At 32.9% G+C, this 20760-nt stretch overlaps 2 protein-coding genes across 2 annotated transcripts; one reads left to right on the top strand and one right to left on the bottom strand.

Moving 5' to 3' along the window:
- The first annotated feature begins 531 nt into the window (after positions 1-531).
- Positions 532-9937, top strand: LOC147079063 (dnaJ homolog subfamily C member 9). Its single transcript, XM_085953026.1, has 5 exons — positions 532-790; positions 985-1254; positions 2992-3119; positions 7242-7398; positions 8167-9937. The coding sequence occupies exons 1-5, from the start codon at positions 697-699 to the stop codon at positions 8352-8354; spliced, it is 837 nt and encodes a 278-aa protein (XP_085809152.1). The 5' UTR covers positions 532-696; the 3' UTR covers positions 8355-9937.
- A 2640-nt stretch (positions 9938-12577) lies between these two features.
- twr (signal peptidase complex catalytic subunit SEC11 homolog C twr) lies at positions 12578-19923 on the bottom strand. Its single transcript, XM_085953012.1, has 4 exons — positions 19766-19923; positions 19353-19612; positions 15957-16131; positions 12578-12855 (listed from the first exon to the last, which is right to left on the bottom strand). Exons 1-4 carry the CDS (start codon positions 19811-19813, stop codon positions 12805-12807), a joined length of 534 nt encoding a protein of 177 aa, XP_085809138.1. The 5' UTR covers positions 19814-19923; the 3' UTR covers positions 12578-12804.
- Between the last annotated feature and the right edge of the window lie 837 nt (positions 19924-20760).

Here is a 20760-nt window from a genome sequence, read left to right as displayed (position 1 = left end):
AATGTTTAAAACAATTACAGATTTTTTTTCGGTCCGAATGATTGCGTATTAAAGTCAAATCGAATTTGCATAGTGATCGACTGACGAAGTCTGGCAAAAATATCAAACATGTTTGAAATCCAACGAGCCTGGTCTGCGGATTAAAAAGTCCGCAGGTCTGGGGTGCTCCACGCGAAAAACAAGTCCGAAGACTGTAAATCGTCTGACTTGCGTGCCAATGGAGCGCCAGCATTAAGGTTCTGATAAATACGCACGTAAAATTTTGCTCCGAGTGCTTTGAGTCCGGTCAAAATGCAACAAAACCAAAGAGATTGAAGAGTCCAATCAATGTCCAATCTCTTTGAACAACCTGAATTCCAGAAGAGCTGGTATCGTTTGAAAACAATTCACAAAACTTCTTTGTCCCATCTACTATTTTTTAATAAGAGTAATAGGCAAAATATTCAATTTCACCTAATGTGAATCTGTTTTCCGGTATTTTGTGCTTTATTTTGGAACATAACCGTCTATAAGCTTTGTGTCCATTTTGTTGGCCAGCCTGGCTGTCAAAATTGATAGGACGCTTCCCGCCATAGTTAGTAGTCGTATTTCGTTTTCCAAAAATAAAACAAAAAAACGCAAAATTATTAAGTGTTATAATAATATTTTAGAAATTTTATTACTTATTCTATACTTATAGTTACATTATTGTTAAAAATGCCGGGATTATTGGACTTGTGTGAAAAATACTATAAAGCGAAAAATTTATACGATGTCCTAAAGATTGACAAGAATGCGTCGGAAAAGGAAAGTAAGTTGAATGGGTTTGTATATTTCCTCGCGATATCCATATTACGATGTATGTATTTAACTTGAAATTAAACAACTTATTTTACTTACTTTCATACATACAAAAATTGAATAATTGAAAGTCAATCTTGAACAGAAACAGTCATGGATGTGTGAATATCATTTAAGTACCTATGCCTTGTTAATTTTTTACAGTAAAAAAAGCGTACCACCGGCTCTCGTTAAAGGTTCACCCTGACCGAGTAGGTGAAACTGAAAAATTAGAAGCCACGGAGAAGTTCAAAGTTCTTGGCAAAGTTCACGCCATATTGAGCGATAAAAACAAGAAAGACATCTACGATGAGACCGGCAAGTTCGATGAGGATGATGATGAGGCGTCGGAGAGGAACTGGGAGGACTACTGGAGGATGCTATTCAAACCCATTACCGTAGAGGATATCGTCGCTTTCGAGAAGAACTATAAAGGTAAAGTTGCCATACAATTCGGCTGCGATTTTCTTTGACGCAGATGACTCAATCGATTTGTCAAAAGATTTAAAAGGGAACATCGAAACAGTTCAAACCAGTCATACAATTATTCAATTACAGTACTCTCTCAGTAATCCACCACCCCATTAACCAGACAAGTGTCCAATTAGTGAAAGTGGCGGATTATAGTGTATATATACAAAATGTGGTAGAAATTAAAACAGGTATTTCAAAAAAATAGTTTTTTTGAGAAATTTGTACAAGCAAATTATACATACCTATAACTCAATAACAAACAGTAAATCACTTGACGCAATCAGTTGTTCAGTGAGGCAGATATTCTTGAATGGCTTAAGATTCCTGACTTTCCCTATGACCAAAAGCTTCATTTTGTGTGTCCCGGTTACATTGGAGCACGGCATAAGTGATGCAGTCCTTGGGCATTTTTCTTCCTGGTGCATTACTTTCTTCACCATGAATGTACGTTTTACGAAGGAGAAGTTTCCAAAATAAACCCGTCTCATATGCATTGTTTGTACGCGGACAACTGAATTTGACAATTGAATACCGGCAAATCATAGAGTTTGATTTTGTGCTTTCAACTAGTAAAAATAACGGCGGATTATAGTAGTTGTCGGATAATCGAGCCTCTTGATTGTACTGTAAAGTGTACTTGTAGAGTGTACTGTAAAACAAAACATTATAATTAAATTTTCTCACAAATTAAGGGTACACCGCCACATCTGGATTGAGTGTTGCCAACCAAACTATAATTATAGTACTTGTACCATAATTTTGGTCCGCATACTATTTTTTATATTATGAAGATATAGTACACCAAAAAAATATTTTGAATATCGGAAAAACCTAACCTAAAAGAAGTCCTTGACTTGATTAAAAAAGGAATTTATTGAATTTGCCGCTAAGCATTTTTGGACGAAAGGTGTTTAAACAAATCGGAGTTTCTCAAATTCTCCGTTATTTTTTTGTGAGAAACAGAAAACCTATATATACATTTTCAACAGTGATGATAATGCGTACTAAATTTTTAGCCAAAATACTATAATTTTATTATTTCTTGGACCATATACAATTCTTTTATTTTCTTTGCTATGAAATTATTTTTTGCTTTGTTTTTTTCTTTACTAAGTTGATTTTCCTGTACTTTGTATTCTAAATGTCATGTTGTCATCGTCTTAAATTAATAATTTTTAGTGTGCTCAATGTGTCATTTTTAAATAAATAAATTCGATGACAAAAATTCAGAAATGGCGTCTGACAGATGACGGCGGCGCACGAGTGCGTACAATTGTCAAGTTGTACCAAATTGAGTATAAACTATTTATTACTCAAAGCGTAACAAAATTCCTGTAACTAACGGCTTATAGCCACTCAAAACACTGATTGTGGCAATAATGTTTCAACCACACTGTGTGCGTTGGTCTATTTAGTTACATAGGTTTTATGAATGCCAACAAAATCAAATCAGGCAAAGTTGACGTGTTTCAGTCTTGTTGAGTTTTTATGTGTAACCCATCCAAACGAAAGACATAACAATGTTGCAGTCTCGCTTGTCATCACATAGTCACACAGTCACAGTCACATAGATGGCGTATTCCCACAATCTTGCAATCTATATATATATATGTAATACTATTTTGAATTTAAGTAACCATTCATTCCAACTTAATTCATAACAAATCCCATATAAGCATCTGATGTTTCTTTTCGTAGGCTCAGAAATGGAGATCAGAGACTTAAAAAAAGCTTATGTACAAGGAAAAGGTGACATGGATTTTATTATCGATTGTACTCCATTTTCCCAGACCAAAGACGAGCCTAGACTAATCGGAATCATCCAGGTATATTTTTTTTATCATCAACAAACAATCAGATCACATTCATTCAGTAGCATTCTTGATTAAACACTTGAACACAGAATCAATGCTACACGAACTTGACCAATAAAATCATACACATTCAACTGATATCTGTCACACAGCAACAATACTCCATATTAAGCTCGCCTATCATTTTTGAAATGTCCGAAAAGTGCAATATCGTTAGAAGAAAATGTAGTACCGTGTTCATTCAAATATACATGAGTAGAGTTATATCTAATTATAGAACAGCATCTTACTTTTCTCTCCAAATGGCTTTGAAAATTCTTGATGCTTGACAAAAATTACAAATACAGTGAAACCTCGATTCTACGGTTTTCAAGGGACCCTAAAAAATAAACGATAAATGCGGGATATATAAAACTCGTTTTTCCCCTGGATTTTTTCGACATCTTGAATTATTTTCAATTTCTCAGTTATAGTTTTCTTCATGGGGGGCATTTTAGTTACCTACAACTTATAAAAATTGGTGATACGAGATTCGAGGCAAGCCTGAGCGCTGACCGACCTGTGCAAACAAAGCAATGAAAGCAAAATGAAAAATATTCAACAAAAACGTTCAATCAGGATAATATTTGTGACGGGACCATAATATTTAGACGATAGATCGAGGAGAACGATAAATCGGGGAGCGGTTAACGCGGGATTATTTAAGGCTATACCTCAGTTGAGGAATGGTCTGAAAAGATCGTGGCTAGGCGATGCGCAGATTGTGCAAATGATGCGTGCCAAACGAAATATAATTTGTCATATAAATCCAACATGCGTCCATTTAATGTTATATTTATTGTTCTATTACTAATAATAATAATATATTCATTGACATGTTTTCTTTTTCAAGTAAATGGGTAACGTTTTTTAGTCATCTTTACACGATTTAAGAATTAATACCCCCGTCGCCATCACGAAACAAATTGACGTATTCACAGCTCGACGTTCGCTCTCCGATTGGCAGCGAGTCCTAAATTTCGTCGCACCTATAGTTGAAAATTATTTGCCGTTTTACTGAAGTACCGTCTTTACATTGTTCTTATGGGTGTTTGGCAGACTTTCAAAAATGAACGATCCGTGCGAGAAAACGATTTATGCGAGAACAGTAGATCGAGGTTCCACTGTAATCATAATAATAGAAGCACAAAGCCATTGTTGTCCTAGACCTAGTGGCGAACTTATGGCACATACAGAAATTCTACTATCACACGAAAGAATTGTAGATAAAATCAATTTTAATAATAAAATCCTTTCATGAAATTTACAATATTGTGTTTGTTGACAGCCAGGTTGTCATTATAATATTATGAATTTGTATTTGACTTGGAAGTTTTCTTCCAGTAAAATACATGCGTCATCATGCATTCTACATAAATGATCAAATCTTTTGCTTCTATATAATAAAGCATCTGATAAAAATAGTGTTTCATGAGACCATTTTTTTTTAATCATTTCATTTCACCACTTTTAACTGTCATTTTCAAAGCAAAATGTCAGCTTGCCGCAGGTCTTTTTTTAAAATTTCAAATGCATATTTGTTTCAATCGTTGGTTTTGATTTGCTAAACAATGTTTGCCTAGTGATTGTAAAATAATTTAACATATATTGATGTGGATTTTGGGTTTATACACATCGTTCTAGTTGATTGTTCATCACAGTGAACATTACCAAATCCTTATAAAATTACCTCATACACGATATGTTCACTGTGGTGAACATTGCCAAATCGGTTATATCGTGCTGTTTAATTTATTTTTGTTTATTTTTTTGTTTTTGTTTATTGCCAACAGTATAATATGACACAGGCCGAGAAAATATTGGCCCTTGTACCAAAACCACTTGCACAATCAGAAATATAATAGAAGACATAACAGAAAAGACAAATGTTTACTCTGTCCAAAAAAATGGAAAATCATGGTCCAATAAACTCGAATGAAAAGAAGAATATAACGTCTTTTAAGAAACAACACCGCGTCAAGTCCAAACAACAAGTCCCCATTTGGCGGTTTTGAGTTTTGAATAACATTCGATAGGTAAAAAAATCCTACACCGTGTTCCTTCTATGAAAAAATTCTTTTTGAATGAAAAAATGTTTTTTTTTTATCTAAACACAAAAATAAGTTAAAAGGTATCAATTTTCAATTTTTTGAGACGTTTTTTGTTTCCCCTGAAAATTTTAATTAATTGACTTCCGCGGTGTTGTTTCTTAAGCGACGATAAGATAAAAAAATCCAAAATCACACAGGCCTACAAGCCCTATAAAGTATAACAATTTTGGGCAATCCATATCATATCGATATGAGGCGATGTAAATTTTGCCAAAAAAATACTACGGATCAGACTTCGTTTTGTGACAGGAATACAACCTAGAAATAGTTTTTTACACTTTCAATCAAAATAAAATATGGTACATTCGCATATTTATAATTTTTAGTAATAAATATAGATATAACTCCTAATTCTTTAAGATTTTTCATTCACATATAATTAATTTGATCTCTTACATTTGGCATTGTTCACCGTAGTAAACATTTGCATTAAATGCTATATTCCGTAACTTTGTGATACACCCCTGTTACAGGCGGGCTTCTCCCGGTGTAAAATAATCATTTAGTAGCTCAAGTCGAAACGTAACCCTGACCTCTAGAAACGGCTTCATAAAACATCTAATCTGATTCCTTGCTCAACCACGTAAGTATTTTTTTTAATTTAAAAAGTATAAATGATGATGGATGAAAGCGATAATTTTAAGACTAAATATAAGTATTTAAATATAATAAATTTTGCCGCGCATTGTGCGTGAAATCCTCGCGCGCCGGCGCCAGGGTCAGGCTCGTGATTCGCCGAATCAAAGATCACGCGATAAAATTTGGCCAATCACGAGAGTCCTTTTTGCTGGACGGCGTCGGTACGCGACATTTAAAAAAGAAAAAAAAAAAGGCAGTAAGCGTCCCCTTTCCGATAGGATAGGACCTGCGAAACTTAGTGTTAAAACAAAATATGTAAACGTTTAAAGAAAATGTAAAATATAAGAAGACCACGTTACGAGCACGAAAGACCGTGTTTTATTTATACTCCAACCGTTTGAATTTCTTTTTTTGTGAATCCGGGGTTCGATGGACACCTGAGCTAGCCGCTGGAACCCCGGGGATCTCATTTGGCAATGTCCACTGTGATAAACATTGTTTTTCTGAAAATAGATTTTTTTTTCTATTTTTCCTGGATCTATTTTCGACCCAGAAACCCAATAAAACAGTCATAACATTAAAATTTCATTGTTTTCATCTTTGCCAAATTAAGGGTTAACTATACACCGGAGCATGAAAAAGATATATGTCGTGAATGTCAACTAAATTATTAAATTATTAAATGGATAAAATTGACAACCTGAAGCGCATAGAGTTTATAATGTGCGAGCCCTTCAAAAATGTAGTATAATTTGATAATACACTCGAACTAGGTTATTACGAGGAAGATGGGACCGACTGAATTTGCTCGTTATAAGCATGACTTGTTAATCAGAGAATAGGTATTTTTAAATGAGCGGTCACATAACACAAAAAGTCGCAATTCAAACAAAAATACACAATTCAAATAAAAATACACAATTAGAATTTTTCCCCGAAACAAGCATGGCATTTATAAACTGCAAAAGAAGTTGTTTATTGTAATGAACGCTGGTAGGTACCTACTGACTTCAACTAGGATTTTTTACATGAAATTTCAACCATAATATGCGTGGATACTTTTTCAAGGTTGTCAGCGAAAATACCAATTAGGTACTTAGACACGTAACTAGTGTCATAAACGTAATCCGATCCCAGCGGCATCGGTCTACGGTCGGATTTTATTGCTTAGGGTCGAAAATGTTTTTAAACGATCGACACATTAACAGTTTTAAGAAAATTTTTGACAATATTTTTGCTCGGTATATCTGATAACTAGCTCGTTATAAAAGTGAATAAATGTATCGAAAAAATCATAAACTAAAATTTCAACGAATGTTTCCTCATTACATCCGAGATCTCGCTATGTCCGTGATCATAATAACCGAGTTCGACTGTATGTTTAATGTCCTCCATTGAATTACAGGGTATGATAGATAGTGAAGAAGTACCGTCGTATGAGCTGTTCACAAATGAACCTGCTAAAAAGAGAGACCGGCGTCACAGGAAGGCAGAAAGGGAAGCAAAAGAAGTAGAAAATCTCAACAAAATGGTCGAGTTAGAAAAAGAAGATGATAAGAAAGGTTGAAATTAATTTTTATTATTTTCGGGCGCATAAGTGACAGGTGTCAAATGATTATATATACAGATATCGAGTAAATATGGTGATTAATGTTGTTTACTCGTTTCTGGTAAAGTAAAAAGTATATAATATCCTATAATTGGATGTAGTTAAGCAGAAAACGTCCAAGCCACAATTTCACAAACTGAGAAAAACGCATTTAAAATTTTGTAGTAACAAATTAACATTTAGTATGACTTTTATCATCTTAAGATTGAATTTGTATTTTAAATACGTACATGGCATTATAGTGCATATTTATTGATTAATAGATTATTGAAAAACATACTAATTTAAAAGTTATTAAGTGTTTTGTGGGTTGAATGTTTTCTGTAAATTTGTGGTGTCTTCCAAGACAAATTTTATTTTGAGATTCCGGATGCTACAAAGCTTCAATTACTTATCCTACATTGTAAGGTGTCTACAATTATTTTTGTATAATTTGGTAGCATTACTGCCATCTGTTTTATGGTGTTAGAATTAGATAATGAAAAATTTGGATAATAGAAATATGTATAATAAATAAAATCCCATTTTACTTCCAAATTATAAATAAATAAATTAGATTTTTTGGTGATCGACCAAAAATAGTTTCGCGATGGACCCCTGATTTATATTATACAATATCATTTTTTTTTTTGATTCAGTTGGTTAATCATTGATAAGTCAAATATTTTTACCAAATGAACCTGTAGGATCTTTCAGTTTTATGTCATTGATTTACTTACAGAAAACGACTTGGCCTTGATGATAAGAGGGAGACAGCAAGAGCGCGGCAGCTTCTTGGATAAACTAGAAGCCAAATATGGAGGCTCAGCGAAAAAGGAAAAAACCAAGACGGAAAAAAGAAAAGCTCCCGCCGCCAGTGAAAGGAAAAACCTACGATCATCCAGTGCTAAAAAAAGTAGAACCAAGTAATTAGTTAATACTCAATTGATTTAGATAGAGCAATGTTTGTTTATCTTATCATTTTTTTCTAGAGGGATTGTTAAAAGTAGGTATCTTTTATATTTAAATTTGATATGAAGGAGAATGCACTCTTCGATTGGAATTGAGTTCAAGATAACTTTGTACATGATCGATTGGTAATAAATGGATACGCCTTGGTAGCTGGAGCTATGTATGGCAAGGCGATTCAATACCCATTTTCTATCATGGTGTGTTCACTGTCATGAGTTTTAAAATATGGTGTCTCCTGAATTGTTTGAAAATTCTTGTGTCTAATTTAATATTACGTAGTATTTTTAAAAAATGTCGAAGTCAGTTTCAATATTATACTTATGAATCTCCATAAAAAATGTTTTCAACATAATTTGCAGCCTTATAATACCTAATTGTTTAATTTTGACAAGCAAAAATGTTTTTTGAATAAATAAATTCTTGTTCATTGTATTGTATATTAGCCAATCTCTGACAAATTATTATTATTTTAATATCACTGCATAATAATTACTCTAGTAATGTATCTGTCCAATATTTTGTCATTCATTATTTATAAATAAAATTCAGACTACATGTCATGCTTTTTTTTACTATATTATTTTCTGTGGTTTTCAAACTTTTTCATTTCATGGCAGCCTTAATCCCTTCACGGCTCCCTAAAAATGTGAGGCATCTTAAAATTATCAAGTAAGAGATGAAACACCACAATATTTTAATTATGTATGCAGTGGCGACTAGCACTAGCAGACGTCAGGGTCACATATTACCAGGGTTTTTTTTTAAAAACAAAGGTGTCGGAACTCACTTCTATCCTACTAAAGAAAATTATGTACAAATATCATTTAAAATTTAAAGCAACTTTTCCTATGCTACGAAGTGCATAAAAAAAATAAACAACTAAAGTTGTTGTAAAAACATCATATTTGAATAAAAGTATATGGCCCCCACATCCTGAAACAGGCCCCCAGTCCAGGATCTTTGGCGGACCCCGTGCCTACCGCTAAGGTTAAAGAAACAAAACCAAAAAAATGCAATTACACAACCACATATTTTAAAATATTAATATGTCTGAAGGAAATTAGTGACTAGGAATTTTTTTTCTTACGATTAGAGCAAATTTATGATGTGCGTTTATCTTACTTATCAGGTCGATCCCCCACGCTAGAGCCCTGTCAGCCCCCCCTTTGTGGGGGCCATGGTGATTTCCAAAGTTCAGTCTAATTCTCGTCTGGCAAATCGTCTCGATTCCTTTTAGTGATAGAGTCTATGGCCGAATGTCTTCCACTGAGTAACCACTGATCAACGTATTTTGAAGGATTGAAAAGTGTCAAAGGTGGTCCGACGAGTTTGATGAACAAAAGTGCTGAAATTGTTTTGGTCTTCAATGAAGCTCTTATTGGGGTAATAATTAGTAGATTCATTTGCGAAAATTCACATTTACTTGAAGAAATGGTAATAGAATTCAATACATAATCCGATCGAACTTGGTTGTTATGAGGAAGATGGAACCGACTGAATTTGCTCGTTATATCAGAGAATAGGTATTTTTAAGTGAGCGGTCACATAACAAAAAAAAAATCTGAAAACCATCATAAAAATCCCCGAAACAAGCATGGCTTTCATAAACTACAAAAGAAGTTGTTTATTGTAATGAACGCTAGTAGGTACGTACGGACTTCACAAACCTTGGATTTTTCAACCATATGCGTGGATACTTTTTCATTATTGTCGGCGAAAACAACAATTAGGTAGGTACTTAAGAGCCCGATGAACAGGAACAAGGTTATTCATAGTTCATTCAGAGAATGATCTCAGAGTTGAAAGGACGTCATTTTAATTCAGTCTAACCTCAAAAACCTCTAATCATCGGGGATTTATTTTAAGAAACGCAATAATTATTAATTACAATTCTCGGGCGAATGAATATCATTATTATTATTATTATTCCCTTCAAACATAACATGTATGCGACGTAACCTGAAGCCGGCCGAACGAATACAGGGCTGTCAAAATAATATCAATCTAATTTTACGTTTTAAAAAGTTACAAATTTAAAGTTAAAAATAGCTTACTGAACAGATGGAATAATTACATAATTCCAAGCGTCAAACGGCATACAACATTTATCTAAAATAATTATGAAAAGACTGGCTGATTATGTTATGTTATTTTTGTATTGTTCTTATTTTTTTGCTTATCAAAATATTTCACATATTATCTGATGATGTGTATTTTGGATATATCGTAATATGTATCTTGTCTCATTAAAATTGATATTAAGTTGATATAGCATAGGAAAATCTGTAAATCATTAAAATGTTTATTTTGTTATAGTTTTTAATTAAACCTGTACAATTATATATTAGATTTAAACACTGTTGTACTATGTAACTTTTATAATATCAGATATCCTTACGTGAGATGGGCAAGATAAAAAATAAAACTGTAGGATGTCTGCAAAAGATTAAACAAAACCCAGCTCATTGGATACCCGAATGGTAAGCAACTGTATCTATATATTATATTTTTCCGCCAAATTGCACACAATTAAAAACACATCATAAAAATAAGTAATTAGTCTTCGACAGCCCTGGTCGGTAACTTTGCTATCTTCTCAGCGACGCTAGCTTTGAATAAAAAAAATGTGTGGGTGTCTCTACGTTAATAATAATTTTTTATATAAATTATTTCTTGCAGTGGCTTTACTTACCAACAATAATTATTGTACCTACCTATTTTTATAAAAGTAAAATTGCGTTACATGTTTGTAAAAGTGTCAGACTAAATTAATTAAACTAATCGGGTAAGTAATAAAAAGTCATTAATTGAGTTAGCAGTAGTAACCAAGTAAATGGTAGAATTCCATTTTAAAAGAAATGAAAATATAATTAATTATATTTTCATTTCTTTTAATAAAAAGTCACTTTCTTTTTATAATAAACAGGCATCACTATATTACACTTTTTTTTTAAAATATGCATTAGAATTAAACAATGTGTACCTATTTTTTTAATAATTATGTAATAGGTCTTACACATTCAAAATAAATACTATTCAATAATAATGTTTTTTGGATAGCACATGAAATAAAAATGTAGGTAGATATGTATTTCAACATCCTTCGTATGTTTAGCTCTCGGACAATTTCTGGTTAAAACGTTATTAATATATTATTAAGTTTATATCGTGGCTATCCATCATATTGGTTACAATATTTCCCACCAAACAGATGATTAACAAATTGAATTTAGTAACATTTACGTATATTAGAAGATATCATTTTTTGGTCACCCCATATTTTATTCACGTTGACAGTGTTATGTTATGAGAGATCATTATTTACTTTAGACCAAAGCATTGTCGGCGACCTTTGAATATTACCAGTAGAGCAACAATTCCGGACCACATGTAAAAAAACCATATTTTCAATTCTCAAGGGCAATTCTGTAGAGCGTCCCCTTAAGACACTTAACTAGTGTCATAAACATAATCCGTCCTCGGCGGCATCCTGTCCAATCAGATTTTATTGCTTAGGGTTGAAATGTTTTGAAAAGATCGACACATTGACAGTATTTTAGCTCGGTATATCCAGTAAGTTGCTCGTTATAACAGTGATAAATGTATGGAGAAAATCATAAACCAAAATGTCAACGAATGTTTCCTCATTAAATCAGAGATCTCGTAATACCCGAGTTCGACTGTATATCAAACGCGATAGTTTTTCAGGATATGTCTTTTCATATGAGATTCAGGAAAATTAACTTGTACTATGCAATCACGAACATTGTTTTGTATAATTACTTTTGAAACATTAAAAATAGGTACCATGAAAAAAGGTGCCAGAACGCCGTTCCACCGCGTTGCATGACAAAAGAAGCCCTGGTAATGAGTATTAAGCATGTTAAAATAATTGTCTGTATTGTCTATCTATAATATGTAGTATTTTAAAAAGAAAAAACCATAGTTCGAATTATCCGTGCCGCCTCTTCCCAACATTATTCCGGATAATCAGTAGTCTACTGTATGTATATAAAAAATACTAAATATTCACATAAACGTATTATCTTATCTTTTGAAAGAATCATCTGTTATTTTATTAATAATGATTAAGCTGTCTATTATAAAAATAAATGTGTTGAAACATTGTGATTTTTCGAGTTGTCCCTCATGTAGTCTTAAAAAATAAACAAAACAAACCATAAGTAGTAATTTATCATTTAATTATTACGAAATATAATAACATATACTTATTAGAAAAACAACATCTGCCAGTGATCACAGTAAAAGTGTGATAAGAGTCCAAATATTTAATTTATATAAAAAACATATGCACATATTTTACAAAAAATCACAATAAAATCGAAAAAGTGTTTGTACGAGTGGATTTTTAATTTTCGTAAAAGTATAATTTAGAAGTCTTCTCACGTTACTCTCTATGTACGAGAACATATAATCCTAAGCAGGCTAGCACGAAATACTGAAACAAAAAAAAAACAATAGACATAAAATAAATGTTACAAATCCCATCTGCTAGAAAAACATTCAATATAAATAAGGAAATTTTACAGGCAAAAATATTAATTAATGACCGAGATTTGAGAATGTAACATCCTTTAATGAAAATAAATAATTTCAGAAAAGCTCTAGTTGTATGACTATTAGTTAATTTCGTCGTAATTAGGCAGGACGCATGTGAGTCAATTGTTAAAGCACATCGGCCGAAATCCGTAGATGCGGGTTCGTGTCCCACTCAGTTCGGCATAAATATTAGTCTGTGATACATTTATAGTTCTAAATTAATGATCATTGCGGCAATTGTATAATGTAATTATTAATGAAAGACACAACTATAATGCCAATTATCGTAATTATGCAGACATCGCTTGATCTATAAATTACATAATGACGTAGTCTATTTAAAACTAGCTGTAAGCAACACGAATTGTCAGATATATCGATGAGATTGATATAGTGGCAAGATCGGAGTCGGTTATATTTTGAATATATATACACCTGGCTAGATTTATAAACTTATTTATTTAAAATCAGGCTAAATAAAAATTACTGTTCGTGTCGATCACCCTTCATTGTCACAAAATCTATTACCTTTCAGTCAAAATTATTTTACATTTTTCTACAACCCCTCATATTCGTTAAAATGATCGATTTCAGTCTATTTTATTCTGAGGAAAACATTTGTTCACTATGTGATGTTCGTCGTTCAGTCGCTAATCTCGCTCTGGAGGTTTTTTTGAGTTGAGTAAATTAACCTTTCCGGGAGTATGGACGTACATGTACGTCGGCGCGATTTTTGGATGCAGGAGTATGGACGTACATGTACGTTTTCTAGTAGTATGGGTTTATTGGTGTGTCTATGATTCAACTATGAATTGCAACACCATCTATGGACACTTGGGTGTATTTTTATACCATTTCAAAACAGATTTCAACTTTACAAACTGCAGAATTCTACTTTTTCGTATGTCACGTGACATCAATATGACGTCATACCCACCAGTTCGGACAAGTACATAAATCGCAAACAATCGATTTCCGCGCGCGCGATTTATCATACTTTTCATGCGATTTTTAGAAGTTTTACTGTGTTTTACGGTATTTTAATGCGTTTGGAAGTTTTTGTATTGTGTTTTAATACTTTTATCGCGATTTTTCGAAGTTTTTAACCGTATTCTATTGTGATTTGAAGTTTTTATATTGTGTTTTCTCGTACTATTCCCGCGATTTTTAGAAGTTTTACTGTGTTTTACAATATTTTAATGCGATCTCAAGTTTTTATATTGTGTTTTTATACTTTTCTCGCGATTTTTCGAAGTTTTTAACCGTATTCCATTGTGATTTGAAGTTTTTATATTGTGTTTTTATACCTTTCTCGCAATTTTTCGAAGTTTAAACCCGTATTTTATTGTGATTTGAAGTTTTTATATTGTGTTTTCTCATACTATTCCCGCGATTTTTAGAAGTTTTTAACCGTATTCTATTGTGATTTGAAGTTTTTATATTGTGTTTTTATACTTTTCTCGCAATTTTTCGAAGTTTATAACCATATTTTATTGTGAATTGAAGTTTTTATATTGTGTTTTCTCATACTTTTTTCGCGATTTTTAGATGTTTTACTGTGTTTTACGGTATTTTAATGCGTTTGGAAGTTTTTATATGGAGTTTTCTCATACTTTTTCCGCGATTTTTAGATGTTTTTCTGTGTTGACATTTGATATAGGGACTTAGTGGTGTTTTTATTGCCTTGATTTATTTGTGTCGATCTATATTCCTAAAATGGATTTTCAAAGAGGCAAAGACATTGACGAAATTTTGATGAACAGTGACAATGAAGAGGAGAACATCAAGAACATTGATGATATATCGATGGAATTTTATGAATCTTCTTCTTCTGATGACGAGGATCCAGACATCCAACCAAGTGCTAAATACAGGCGGGAAGAACCAAGGACCTGGAATAACTCAACCTTCACTCCAACACCTAACGATTTTGGTGATTTTCAGTCCGGTATAAAAGGGCATATAAATGTAGAAGGGGATTACCTTGATCTGGACCTTTTTCAGCTCTTTTTTACGGAATATATTGTCAACACAATAGTTTCTGAAACAAATATTTATGCCACGGCTGCGTCCCAGAAATCATTTGCTATGTCGAAAATGAAAAAATGGGTGAAGACGGCGGAAGAAGAAATGTATGTTTTTCTGGCCACCGTTATTTTAATGAGCTTTGTTTTAAAAAAATCCGTAAAAATATACTAGACAAATAATGCCATTATCGAATCACCATTTTATTTTAAGTTTGATAATAGTGTTAAGTTATAAACAGTTATTGTGAAAAAAATTCGAATGTTTTGGTGTCAATCTATGGTTGGTTACACCTGGAATACGCAACTGGTTTTTTAACGATAAAACCTTTGAGTTTTTTTTTTTTTACTATTTTTAAAACATTTCCATCTTCATATTACACTGATTTGATTTAAAAAAAAAAATAATATTCATGCAAAAAAAACTCACTCCCCATAGCATGACCAGTACTAATAAAGGTACTCCCTGAAAGGTTAAACTGTTTTGAGAATTTACGATGATGTTGATACTAGTAGTGGTGACGTTTATATAGCGATTTGAACGAATGCTAATAATCATGGTTTGAATCGCGATGTCTGATTGATCGGCTATGTAGAGTGGATTTAGTAACCTGTTATTTATCCTAGAGCGGGTTTGGCGACAAGTCAATGTTCATTTTGATTTTTTGACGAAACAGGGCGGAATTTAAAACTCGTACCTCAATAGGCTGGTAGACTTACCAATATAGCATATTCAAAACTAATTTTATTAAAAAATCGCCCAGAGCGGGTTTGGTGACTAAGCCATGTCACATTTTCTACAACCAATCTATTGTTTTATTCACAAATCATCACATTACATCAGACCCTTTCCCCATCTTATACGGTTGATCCCTAACACTTTTACGCTTATAACCATTAAATATTCCTAACTTTTAAATTTTTTTTTTGTCATCGTTTACCTTATGAGAAGAAAAAAAAACCTTATCTTACGTACCTTAAATTTAGGATATTCGTTCATGTATATTGTAACCATTCCAACGTACGGTAAGAAACCTCTTGCTCTCCCAACGACATCTTTAGTCCGTAACCACAACTGTCCTGCGGCATATAATCCTCGATCATCAACACTGTTATTGTCTCCTTTTGTTAGGAACTTGACAGTGCCATTGCTAAAAACATGTAAACAATTTAATTAACAGGAAAAGAGGGCATTAATACAAATCTACGAGTAAATTACTATGAGAAGTGGACAGATAAGATAAATAAATAGTGCGCACTGAACTTTGACAGTCAAAGATATTTGTTTTCATTCAACTAAGACTACAATGTGTATTTTAAAATTCCTGCGAAAAACAAGTCATAATAGATAATAGTCAAGAAATACTCGTCTATACTTCAGCTGGGGCACGGTCTAAAACGATTGTGACTACGCGACGCGAAGATTGTGCAAATGACGTGTGCAGAAAAAAACATAATTTGTTATAAAAAGTCAACATGCGTCCATTTAATGTTATGTTTATTGTTCTATTACTAATAATAATAATATATTCATTGACACATTTTCTTTTTCAAGTAAATGGGTAACTTTTTTCAGTCATCTTTACACGATTTAAGAATTAATTCGCCCTTCGCCATCACAAAACAAATTGACGTGTTCACAGCTCGACTTTCGCTCTCCAATTGCCAGCCAGTCCGAAATTTCATCGCACCTATAGTTGAAAATTATTTGCCGTTTCACTGAAGTACCGTCTTAATGAATTTAAAAAAAATAACCAACATGTGTAATATGTATACATAATTTTCAACAAAAACAAATAAATATGAATGAAAGTGTGCACAATTTTTTCATATCGCCCAAAATATACTAAAACTATTATAGTTTGGTTTAGGCAAGGTTTAATTAAATTTTAAAAACTAACCAACACAATCTGTGAATTAGTCCAATTTCAATAAAAACAAATGCTTAAGTATTACCATTGCCGACTGAAGAGAAAGCCGATACATTCACGACTGGTCCTACCTTTCCGCCCCAACCGTTGTCTATGGATGACCTGTCATTGTCTATAGAGTGCTCATACTGACGCGTCTCTCGTGTTCACTTATAGATGAGTTAAATGATAAATAATACACTAGCATTAATACACCTTCTACAAATGTAATGCATAAATCAATGCTACATATTTTTTGGAAATCAATATTACCACCGGTTTTTGTGTGAAGGACTAAGGACTAGTATGACTTTGACAGCTGATGAATAACAGGAATGACTATTATTATTTATAAATAACAATGATAGTGATTTGACGTGACAATTTTTTATAATTCAATTTGAAAAGAGAAAGGGCGAATCAATATGTCAAGCAATCTGGGATCTGATTTTGACAGCTGAAAAGTGGACTACCCGTTGCTTGTGCAAAAAGTTATGCTCAGGCTTTATTAATCTAAAGATGGCGGTGCTATGACTAATAAAGTTTAATGTGCACTATTTATGTCGGATATTAATAACCTACCTCCACCCTTCGCTACTTTTAAAAAGTACAACTTCTCACATTTTTGTAATAAAGTAAAACAAAAAAAAAGACTTGATCTATTGATAAAACAATGAATCATTTTGATAATTTTAGTTGGTCGATATCGATTTTCTCAAAGTCTAACTGTTTATAATATATGATTGTTTTACTGCTACTATACTATAAAATTAGACCTCACGGCGTGTTAGTTGTAGTGTCACAAAAAATATTTTAGCCATGTCAGTCAAGTGTTCCATGAAATTTTTATTTTAAATTTAAAAAAAAATATTTCAAGGGTTTCTCCAACCAAAATAAAGGTAGATATAAAGATGTTGAAGGGACCTGTTTAATATATTGCAATTTTCCGAAAGGGGCCAACATAAAATAAAAGTGTTTTATTTTTGTAAATATTGGTTTTGTTGAACTGGGATTCGCCTTTCGGTATCTTCACACCTATCATTGTATTATTATGTGTATTGTTTTGTCTTGGTTTGGTTTAATTATATTTTGAAAACTAACCAATAAGTACTATCTGCAATTTATATTCTTAGGTCAATGAATGCAAATAAGTATGACTGACAAAACTTAGTACGATCTCCACAGCCTAACTCCAACCTTTGGGACTGATAAGTATTTATAATATCGTCTCTTTTCCACTAGGAAAACGAAGCGAAACCATTAGTTTCTGTACATCAAAACCCAACACAACCTAATTACGGTACATATGTGTTATCATTTTGTTTGTTTATAGGTCACCACCACAAAAATGACACAGTATGCACAGCAGTATATTTATCACAAAAAGAGGTTGGGAATAATTTAATGTATTACTATTGAAAATCTGTGTGTAATAACCGTTTGAATTTAAAAAGAATTAATAGGTACTTTCATTTCCATTTTGACTTTTCTTAAAAATATGCATGTAAACAACACAACGGTGTTTTAAGTCCTATTAAAGGTAAATATGCCGCAGATGCCCGCATGAGTTTATATAAAAAAAAAATTACGAAAACAGTTAGGTACTCCATGTAGACATTTATATTAAATACCTTTTACTGTCGGCGCAGATGCTGTTCGATCCAATAATAATTGTTAAATTTCAAATTTTCATACATTTCGATGCATCATTATCACACACTAAGATTATATTAGGTTGGGTTAGGTTATGCGTCAATTACATTGAGCTACTTTACGAGCTGTTTGTTGGCGAATTTAAAAGCTGGCGATTCAGCTACTGCATTTAGATGATGACACACAAAACTTTCCATTCACTGAGAAGCCACAAGCCAGCGACTATTTTGACAGAACGTAGTTCGTTTTTTTTTACCGGGAGGTTGCTACTACGCTCTACTGCGCAGACGCAGTAGGCCCACACGCCGGCGTGTAGCGTGTAAAGTTGACCGGCTTTCAACTTTTCTTGGTAGATTGCTTACAATCTGCTTGTTAACTTGTTCGATGATGACACTGGACGACTTTACAGGCAGATTGTAAATTCGCCAAAAAGCAGCTCGTAAAGTAGCTCAATGTAATTGACGCATTAGGTTAGGTTGGGTTTGGTCTAAAAAGAAAGTTATAAAAGCTCATGCGGGCATCTGCGGCACATTTACCTTACATTTTACCTGTTTAAAGGTTAATTATTTTGATTGTAGGGTTTACTGGAGGTTGACCATTCGTAAATAATATTTTTGGCTATGTGCGCTTGATCTAAATTCATAAATTGATCCAATCAATAGGTCAACAAAAATATTATCTCGCCACGGTTAACTGTAGCAAAATGAAACTGTAAATGGCTTTTATTATTACATGGCCAGAATATAATGCAGCAAGCAATACATGGCCAAAATCATTCATTATCCAAAGGTGTCAAAACACTGACTTACTTTTCATGAAGCTTCAGTACTCTGTGTACAATTGGAATATCCCGGCCTTCCACTTTGAATACGACAATCTCTCCAACGCGTACCGGTTCTTCGGGATAATTCGTTAAAAATAATAAGTCTCCTCTGTGAAAAGCCGGCTCCATACTACCTGACAGCACCACAACTATAGGGCTTTCGCTTCCAGTGACCACCATTAGACCCTTCCATATCATCAGCGCTGATGATACTATCATGCCAAAACTGAGGACTTGATAAATAAACTGAAACAAAAGACATCGCACTTCAACAAAATAGTAAACGTATCAGTTTTCATTGAAACGTTGCAGAAATTAACGAGCATGCGAGGAGCGATACGTCGAAAGTTTGGCGTTTTGGTCTGGGTTTGATAACTTTATTTTAATTATTTGGCGAACCTGGCGTTTATTCATCCGTTTGACATCGTCAAATAAAACGTCCAACATTGTGAAGTTTGTATTTTTCAAGCAGATATCGAATTCATGAAGTAACAAGCCGGTTTATTATTTCTCGCCTGCCAAGTAGGTAGGTATTTTTCCCACGTCAGTTAAAAGACAAGATGCAGGAGAGAGAATTGCCATTACAGAAAATTCAACAAACATTGTAGAATTGGGAAAAACCAGAAACGTTCACAATAAATTTATTTATCCAACCTCCAACAAAAAAATAATACGTGCAGTAACATTTAAAAAAAATGCAATTTGACATTATTGTATGATGTACATAAAGTAGTTAACTATTTCAAGCTAGAGCTGGAAATGAGACAGAAGCCGACCTCTTTGTTTTTGAACCGAAACTTTTGATTCCAAATAATAATGATACCTACCTAACCAAAACTTTTTTTATGATGGGTTCCATTGTTCCTTAATATTTTGGTAGGAAGGTATTCTTATTCTATAATTTTTAATCATTTCTCAATCATGCTGGAGTAGGTACCTATTTAAAAATCATCATACACTCCATTAATTTATAGACATCCAATTTCTTTGATTTTTCTAAGTCTTCAAATCTCTTGGAGTCCAACCTGCTTTACAAAGTATTTTTAACTACAGACCTACAAACTTATCTAAAGAATGGATGGAGGAGCCACTGTCGAAAACTACCTACCCAATCAAGACTCGCAACTGGACAGAATCTGACATTCGAATGACGTTTTCAAAATGGCTTCCATATGGTATTTCATAGTTCCATTTTTGACCGTTCTTTAGATAAGTTTGTAGGACTCTACCTACCTAATGTGGTTGAGAATAATATATAAAATCTTGTATCCACGTAATGATACGTACATCTAGAGTTTTAAATTAAAGTATAATAATATCCATAATATACTTACCTACCGATGTGGTTTTTCATTTTTCAAAATCAAGAATATTTGTTTTTGCAAGAATTCAAG

The sequence above is a fragment of the Rhyacophila brunnea genome, unplaced genomic scaffold (assembly GCF_057557595.1).
Source record: "Rhyacophila brunnea isolate RB1 unplaced genomic scaffold, BYU_Rbru_1.0 scaffold_10, whole genome shotgun sequence".
NCBI lineage: Eukaryota > Metazoa > Arthropoda > Insecta > Trichoptera > Rhyacophilidae > Rhyacophila > Rhyacophila brunnea.
The sequence above is the reverse complement of the archived record's forward strand: the minus strand, read 5'-3'. Positions and strand labels throughout refer to the sequence as shown.